We start from the raw sequence: 9,358 nt of genomic DNA, 5'->3' as shown, positions 1-9,358 counted from the left end.
ACACACACACACACACACACACACACACACACACACACACACACACAGGAGACTCCAATGCATGTAGACAATGACAATGACAGAGAGACAGAGTCATAGAGCTGTACAGCATGGAAACAGACCCTTCAGTCCAACTCATCCATAACAACCAGATATCCTAAATAAATCTAGTTCCATTTGCCAGCATTTGCCCCATATCCCTTTAAACCATTCCTATTCATCTACCCATTCAGATGCCGTTTAAATGTTGTAAATTTATCTAGCCTCCATCACTTCCTCTGACAGCTCATTCCATACATACACCACCCTCTGCATGAAAAAGTTGCCCCTTAGGTCCCTTTTAAATCTTTCCCCTCTCACCTTAAACCCATGCACTCCTCTGTTGGACTCTCCCACCCTAGGAAAAAGACCTTGTCTGTTCACCCTACCCATGTCCCTCATGATTTTATAAACCTCTAGAAGGCCACCCCTCAGCCTCCGACACTCCAGGGTAAATAGCTCCAGCCTAATCAGCCTCTCCCTACAGCTCAAATCATCCAACACTGGCAACGTCCGTGTAAATCTGTTCCAAACCGTTTCAAGTTGAATAACATCTTTCCTATAACAGGGGGACCAGAATTGCGTGCAGAATTCCAAAAGTGGCCTAACCAATGTCCTGTACAGCCGCAACATGACCTCCCAACTCCACAGCGACGAAGTCGGAGACTGAGAAACTGACATTTTCATAACACACAGGCAGCACAGAGACACTTACGTAGAGACACAAATCCAGCTTCTCTTCCTAACACCCCCATACATTTCAAGCCCACATCAACCTCCAACTGGGGCTGGAGTCTCTTCAACACAGTGAATCGACAGGACTGAGTTACACAGATGACAAGTACACACTCTAAGATGACGGGGCCACTAAATTTAACAACGCTAAAAGCAAGGAAAGGCCACATGCAGAGATCACCTTCTCCTGCCAAACTCCATCAACGTAATCTGCTCCAACAGGGATGTTAATGCACAGGGGCCTGAGCGAGATCAGAGAGGAGAGAGTTTCTATCGATGAACTGGGCCCAGGCTGCACAACCTCAATCCCTGTTCTCTGAAAGAAAGATTTGAATCCAGTCATTGACACAGCATTGGGCATGCAGAACTCAAAACTGTAACTCAGAGTGATCCCATTTCCTCATTGGTATTAACATGCATGAAACCCACAGCAAGGTGAGCATCCAAAAATCTCATTACTTTTTCCATTGACCTCTTGAGCCCAGTGCATTTCTTGGATATTGCCTTCAATAACACCACAAGGTGATGCATCTATTAATGAAAACAAGTAGACTGGACAGACTGGAATTGTACAAGTGGCAGGAGCCAATGTGATCATTAAATATAACAGAGATGGGAAATATGACTCAGGACACTTTCTCCATTAAATAGTCCCTGGACAAATAGGGTTAAGGAAAATCCAAAGGAATGCTCCAAATATATTAAGGACGAAAGGATAACTAGGGAGAAAATAGGACCCCTTAAAGATCAGCAAGGCCACCTATGTGTGGAACCGCAGGAGATGGGTGAGATACTAAATGAGTACTTTGCATCAGTGTTTACTGTAAAAAAGGATATGGAGGAATAGAGAACATGGGAAAATAATAGCGACATCTTGAAAAATGTGCATATTACAGAGGAGGAGATGCTGAATGTCTTAAGACGCATAAAGATGGATAAATCCCTGGGACCAGATCAGATTTTTCCTAGAACTCTGTGGGAAGCGAGGGAAGAGACTGCTGGGCCCCTTGCTGAGATATTTGTATCACTGATAGCCACAGCTGAGGTGCTGGAAGACTGGAAGTTGGTTAACATGGTGCCAATATTTAACAAAGGTGGTAAGGAAAAGCCAGGGAACTATAGACTGGTGAGCCTGACATTGGAGGTGGGCAAGTGTTGGAGGGAATCCGGAGGGACAGGATTTACATGCATTTGGGAAGGCAAGCTCTGATTAGGGATAGTCAACATGGCTTTGTGCGTAGAAAATTGTGTCTAATTTAATTGAGTTTTTTTTGAAGAAGTAACGAAGAGGATTGATGAGGGCAAAGCAGCGGATGTGATCTACATGGACTTCAGTAAGGAATTCGACAAGGTTCCTCATGGTCGACTGGTTCACAAAGTTAGATCACATGGAATACAGGGAGGACTAGCTGTTTGGATATAGAACTGGCTCAAAGATAGAAGACAGAGGGTGGTGGTGGAGGGTTGTGTTTCAGATAGGAGGCCCGTGACCAGTGGTGTGCCACAAGGATCGGTGCTGGGTCCACTGCTTTTAGTTATTTATGTAAATGATTTAGATGTGAACACAGGAGGTATGATCACGAAGTTTGCAGATGGCACTAAAATTGGAGGTGTAAATGGACAGCAATGAAGGTTACCTCAGACTACAAAGGATCTTTATCACATGGACTAATGGGCTGGGGAGTGGCAGGTGGATTTTAATTTAGAGAAATCTGGTGTTACACTTTGGAAAGGTAAATCAGGGCAGGACTTTTACACTTAAATGGTAAGGTCCTGGGGAGTGTTGCTGAATAAACAGACCTTGGAGTAGAGGTTCATAGTTCCTTGAAAGTGGAGCCGCTGGTAGACAGGATAGTGAAGGTGGCATTTGATATGCTTGCCTTTATTGGTCAGGGCATTGAGTATAGGAGTTGGGAGGTCATGTTGAAGCTGTACAGGACATTTGTTAGGCCACAATTGAATACTACGTGCAAGTCTGGTCTCCATGCTATAGAAATGATGTTGTGAAGCTTGAAAAGATTCAGAAAAGATTTATAAGGATGTTGCCAGGGTTGGAGGGTTTGAGCTAGAGGGAGAGGCAGAATAGGCTGGAGCTATTTACCCTGGAGCATTGGAGGCAGAGGGGTGACTTTATAGGGGTTTATAAAATCATGAGGGTCATGGACAGGGTAAATAGCCAAGGTCTTTTCCCCAGGATGGGGAAGTCCAAAACCAGAGAATATCGGTTTAAGGTGAGAGGGGAAAGATAAAGAACAGACCTAAGCGGCAACTTTTTCATGCAGAGAGGGTGGTGCATGTATGGAATGAGCCACCAGAGGAAGTGGTGGAGGCTGGTACAATAACAACATTTAAAAGGCATCTGAATGGGTATATAAATAGGAAGGGTTTAGAGGGATATGGGCCAAATGCTGGCAAATAAAACAAAATTAATTTTGGATATCTGGTCAGCATGGACGAGTTGGACCAAATGGTCTGTTTCCATGCTGTACATCTCTATGACTATGTTAGGTAGTGCATGGGGTTGGGTACAGGCAAAAGTACACTCTTTTAAACTGAAAATAAAGCACCAAACACTCCCAGGACAGGGACAGCACGGGCTTAGATACAGACTAAAGCTTCCTCTACTCCTTTAAACTGCAAGTAAAGGCTCTCTTTTACTGTCTCCATGGCACACTAGCAGGACATACACAGCATGGGGTTAGGTATAGAGTAAAGCTCCTCTACCTTTCAAACTGAAAATAAATGTCCCTCTAGAGTGTCCCTATTAAACACACCCACAACAGGAGCAGCACAAGGTTAGAAACAGAGTAAAGCTCCCTCTGAATGGCCTCATTGAACTCAATTTCATTCTTACACCCAGACTGACATAACTTCAACCATGAACTCTCCTCCAGAAGAATCTGTCCAGTCCTTGGGCTGCAGGGTTAGTGAATACTGAAGGATTTGTTTCAGAGAGAGAATCATAGAATTATATGCTGTAGAGGAGGCCACTCAGCCCACAATGCCCACACTGGCCTGCAGAGTGAACGATCATTAGAAAATGAACAGAAACAGGAATATACATCATCCTGATCCAGTCAGATTCCAGCGTTTTTATTTTCACATCCGGTGAAAATACACATGAAGAGAGCATAAGCCATGAGCACACATTATGGCCGGTAAACAGAAGCCAAACTACTTGCAAAAGATTATTTTTAAAAAACAAAATTTCAAGCCCTGAGTTCCTACAGATACACATGCCCTCTTATCATAAATCAGTCAGAATACATGAGTCTTTTTAGTTTTAAACTCAATGGTTAAAAAGCTTCCCTTGCATGACATTTGAATTCTTTACGCAATGTTACAGTCTATTTCAGTTGACATGGAGGTTACACGTTGAGCTCAGAATCTGTGTGCAGTGAGAAGTTGATGTTAGGAACCCAGTGTGCTTAAGGACCACAGGCCAGTCAGCGAACCTTCCTGGAGAAAAAAGTGGTGCAGTAGGGTTGGAGGATAGGGCTGAGGAAGAGCGGAGGTGGAAAAAAGAGAGAGAGAAAGAGAGAGAGCGAGAGAGAGAGAGAAACACACAGGCACACACAGGGTGGGGGGTGGCAATGACGGTTACATTCTCTGATTTCAGTTAGAATTTCGTGCAGCAATCATCCTGGCTCATAAACTTCAGGACAGCATAGTTGTAGGTAGAGGACATCATGTAGGTTAGCTGAGAGCATGAGGGGAGGAAAGAGGTGAGAGGTTATGGATGAGAAGGGTAGAAATAGGTGAAGAAAAAAAAAGTCATTAAATCGTTTGCACAGTAAATGAAAGTCAAATGTAAATAAGACTTTGATTAATCAGATAAATTATTCAGCAGTCACATACTCTCGTTCAGAACAGGATTGTCCAGTTTTGATGCTGAGCTCCAGGTCCTTTATATGCAAGCATGCTAGCAGTACACATTCACATGTGTAAATGCAAAACACATGCCAAGGATATAAGTACATGCAAGGAACTGGCATATTTTGTACTTTATCGCTTTTCAGCAGAAAGCATCTTAGTTTCACCCTGGTTTTTGTTGTTTTGAGCTTCTTTTTTAAGCTTGAAGTGATCTCCACCTTTCTGGTCTAACTAGAAAAGTTTTGTCGACCGACCACAATGAAGTTTATTGCATTCCTGCAACTAAGTGTAGATTGTATGAATATGCCCTACATCACTACGGAGCCTGTGACTAGCCCTAGTCTGTCTCCTATAAGTTCCTTAGTTATTGTGATAAACACCCCGTCACACCATAGGGACTGCTGCTTATGGTACTGAAAACGAGAATTAACCATTGCTGAACTCTCAAAAATAATATTCACGCTTTCCACAAGTGCAGCAAAACTCACTCACCAATCCTCTTGATACCTACATATTGTTAACTTACCAAAGCAATGACAGTGGCTGCAGCTCCAGCAAATGTTGCAATGAACAAATGGTAGGTCAATTCAAACTACAACAAAAACACAAACCTACAAGTTAAAAGAATTCAACATGGAACACAACAGCAACTGAATGAATAAGTTGCACTGCAAGTCAGTCAATGATCTGAAGCTCTTCTATTCATTGAGCAAATTCTGGTGATGCTAAGTGCCCTAGCAAGACAGACATTCTGTTCCCTCCAAAGTTGTAAATGCTTTGAAATCCACAAGCATCAGCCACTTGCCAGCAAATGATTCCAGTGGAAGTGGGTTTGTGCAAAAAATGGAGTAGGAAAAGACATTCTGGCAAAATCTGGAATAAAGCTCCTGCTACCCTTTTAAATTGTAAGTCAGGCTCTCTCTACTCTTTCAAACTGAAAGTAAACTGTAAGTAAACTCCCCCAACAGTGTCCCCATCAAACACTCTCAGGAATAGGTACAGCACAGGGTTAAATACAAAGAGAAGCTTCCTCGACATCATCCCTATCAAACACTCCCAGAACATGGACAACATGGGGTTAGACATAAAAGTAAAACTTCCTCTGCTTTTTTATATTGAAAGTAAAGTTTCTTTACACTGTTCCCCATCAAACACTCCCCAGAAAGGGATAGCATTGGGTTAGATACAGAGTAAAACTTCCTCTACTGTTAAAGAGGAAGTAAATGCCCCTCAATTCTGCCCCCATCAAACACTCCAAGGACAGCTATAGCATGTGGTTCGATACTGAGCGAAGTTGCCTCTATTCTTTTAGACCAAAATAAATTGAACATAAAGCTCCCTCCATGCTGTCCCCATCAAACACTCCCACAACAGGCTCAATGCCAAATTAGATACAGCGTAAAGCTTCTCTACTCTGTTAAACTAAAAGTATAGCTCACTACATTCATCTAAGATTGCCAGGTCAAGTAACAGCATGTGTAGGAAAATAAGGTTGATAACTTTGTGAATGAACATTTACAAACTGGAAAAGCAACTATTCAAGGGATGGTAAAAAAGAGGGCATCTTCCGGCTCCTGCAAAATCAGGCTCAAGTTCCATTCATTGGTACATTATTTTATCCCTTTCAGTATATACTCAGTAAAGAAGCCTCCAAAATTCTTTTACAATTTACCTTTTCACCACTAACTGTACATTTAACTCATCATTCCCATTTCCACATGATCGTCTTCTGCAAATTAAAAGAAGATTTTTCCTCTGTCTCCCAAGGTTGTCTTTTTGAAACACATGATCACCATTCATTAATTGTAGCAGAACATTTCCCTCTTCTAATCATTCAGTAATTCTGGTGCTCTGAACATTTTTGTGAAAGATGCCTTTACTTCCTTCAAATTATCTCTTTGTTCGATCACTCCTGAAACAACATTGGCCATCTCCACAGCACGGGGTTGGATACAGACTGGAGAAGTCCCACTTGGGCCACGAAAAGACATTCCTGTCACTTATTGAGAGACAAGCCTCAAAGTCAAGGGGCAAAGGAGAGTGAGTGAATCAATGGAAGGGTTTGGCTGCAGGCTTCAGGTAGCACCTTGCTTAGGGAACAGGTGATTACTCTGAACTGAGGTGTATCAATTAGTTTGGAATCACTTACCTCTGAGGCATTACAAACAGAAGTTAAATTGAAGCCACAGATCTTCCCTGGATTGGCACTCCATGGCAGGACCCCTGAAACAGGAGACCAAGGGACAAGGATGAGTACCGACAAAAACACAAGTGAAGAACAATTTTAAGAGGCTATATTACTGAGTTGTTAAATTTGCCTCACATGGCTGTAGTACAAACCAGGAGCCAATGGGACTCAATAACTAAGCAACAGGAGAAGTCCTGTTCAGTCTGTCAAAACTTTTCTGATATTCAATTTGAACATGACTGATCTTAGATCAACACTATTTAGCCCTTACTCCATGCCCTCATAAAATCGTAGAATCCCTACAGCGTGGAAGCCCACCATGGAGTCCATACTGACCCTCAAAAGAGCATCCCACCCAGACCCACCCCCTACCTTATCCCTGCAACCTTATATTTCCCATGGCTAATTCACCTAACCTGCACATCCCTGAACAGTGGGAGGAAACTAGAGCAGCCCCAGGAAATCCACACAGGCACAGGGAAAATGTGCAAACTCCACACAGACAGTCACCCGACGCTGGAATCAAACCCAGGTCTGTGGCGCTGTGAAGCAGCAGTGCTAACCACCCGGTCACCACGCCGGCACTTAGATAAGTATGTGGCAATCACAGGCTTGAATATTTCAGCTGACAGCATCCTCAGATCTTCAGGGAACACTGCTGAAGATCAAAAGAAACATGAGCAGTAGTAAGCCATTCAGCTTCTTTAAGCACGTTTTACCATTCAATAGGGTCATCCCTAATATTGTACCTTAATTTCCCCTTTCAGCCCTATTGCTTGTTTCTATAAAAATTATCAACGTCCACCTTGAATAGAATCATTGAGTGGTCACAGTATAGAAGGAGATCATTAACTCACTGAGCTGGCTCTCTCAAAGAGCAATGCATCCAGTCTCACTTCCCTAACTCTTCCCTGTAGCACTGAATTTTCCCCCCCCCTCTGTAAATAATTGCCTAATTCCCTTTTGAACAAAACATTTGAACCTGTCTCCACCACACTCTCCAACAGCACATTCCAGATCCCAACGACTCACTACAAAAAATATGCTTTTTCACGTGTCTATTGTTCTTTTTTTCTGACTGTTACCTTGAATCTGCCTCGCTGTATTCTCAATCCTTTTACCAACAGGGGGACGGAGGCAGTGATATTATCGCTGGATTATTAATTCAGAGACACAGATAAAGTTCTGGGGACCTGGGTTTGAATCCCGCCACGGCAGATGGTGGAATTTGAATTCAATAAATAGCTAGTATTAAGAATCTAATGATGGTGGTTAATCCATTGTTAATTGTTGGAAAAACTCATCTGGTTCACTAATGTCCTTTAGGGAAGGAAGCTGCCATCCTTACCTTGTTTGGCCTACATGTGACTCCAGACCCACAGCAATGTGGTTGACTCTTAACTGCCCTCTGGGCAATAAATGCTGCCTAGCCAGCGACACCCCTCATCCCATGAATGACTATAAAATAAACAGGAACAGTTTCTCTCCATCTACTCAACCCACACCCATCATGATTTTGAACTTTGATCAAATCTCCTCGCCAAGGAGAACAGTCACTATTTCTCCAATCTTGCCCAAGTAAGCACCTTAAAGTTCCTCGTCTCCAGAAACACATTCTCACAAATGATTTTCTGCATCCTCTCCAAAGTTTCCCACTCTTCCTAAAGTGTGGATCCCACGGCAAGTTTAGCATCTTCCTTGTTTTCACGCTCTTGACAAATCCCGGGATCCTGTATGCTTTATTAACTACTTGCTCAATTTGCCTGGCAACCTTTAAACTGAACTGTGTGCATTTACTCCAGGTCTGTCCGCACCTGAACCAGTTTTAGAATCTACAAGAATGAATCACCTCCAACCTCTCTGAATCAAATGTCACCATTATGCCCATTCCATCAGCATATGCCCTCTATTATTATTATCACCCTTTTCGTAATTTAAATTCAGATCTGAAAATTTTGAAACTGTACCCTGTATACATCCAAGTGTAGGTCACATTAACACTTGATTGGAAAAGCAGAAGTACTAACGCAGAGCCCAGGGGAACCCCACTATAAACCTTCCCCCAGTTCAAACACCAAATCACAATGTCCTGGTTCCTGTCCCTCAGCCAATTTCCTATCCGTGTTGCTTCTGTTCCCTTTACTCTCATGAGCTCCAACTCCGCTGAGGAAGTGAGATAACAAGGCGTAGAGCTGGATGAACACAGCAGGCCAAGCAGCATCAGAGGAGCAGGAAAGCTAACGTTTCGGGTCTAGACCCTTCTTCAGAAATGGGGGAGGGGAAGGGAATTCTGAAATAAATAAGGAGAAAGGGGGAGGCGGATAGAAGACGGATAAAGGAGAAGATAGGTGGAGAGGAGACAGACAGGTCAAGGAGGCGGGGTTGGATCCAGTAAAGGAGAGTGTAGGTGAGGAGTTAGGGAGGGAATAAGTCGGTCCAGGGAGGACGGACAGGTCAAGGAGGCGGGATGAGGTTAGTAGGTAGGAAATGGGGGTGGGGCTTGAGGTGGGAGGAGGGGATAGG

At 43.3% G+C, this 9,358-nt stretch overlaps 1 protein-coding gene across 1 annotated transcript in view; it reads right to left on the bottom strand.

Moving 5' to 3' along the window:
- The window catches only part of LOC109910689 (proteolipid protein DM alpha), a 16,299-nt gene that overhangs the window by 538 nt on the left and 6,403 nt on the right, over nucleotides 1-9,358 (bottom strand). Inside the window, exons 5-6 of the mRNA XM_020509919.2 lie at nucleotides 6,797-6,870; nucleotides 5,174-5,239 (exon numbers count right to left, since the gene is read on the bottom strand). Of these exons, the coding sequence (XP_020365508.2) occupies nucleotides 5,174-5,239; nucleotides 6,797-6,870 (140 nt within the window). The remainder of the gene's footprint in view (nucleotides 1-5,173; nucleotides 5,240-6,796; nucleotides 6,871-9,358) is intronic.

Source organism: Rhincodon typus, chromosome 14 (assembly GCF_021869965.1).
Source record: "Rhincodon typus isolate 14 chromosome 14, sRhiTyp1.1, whole genome shotgun sequence".
In the NCBI taxonomy this organism is placed as follows: domain Eukaryota; kingdom Metazoa; phylum Chordata; class Chondrichthyes; order Orectolobiformes; family Rhincodontidae; genus Rhincodon; species Rhincodon typus.
The sequence above is the reverse complement of the archived record's forward strand: the minus strand, read 5'-3'. Positions and strand labels throughout refer to the sequence as shown.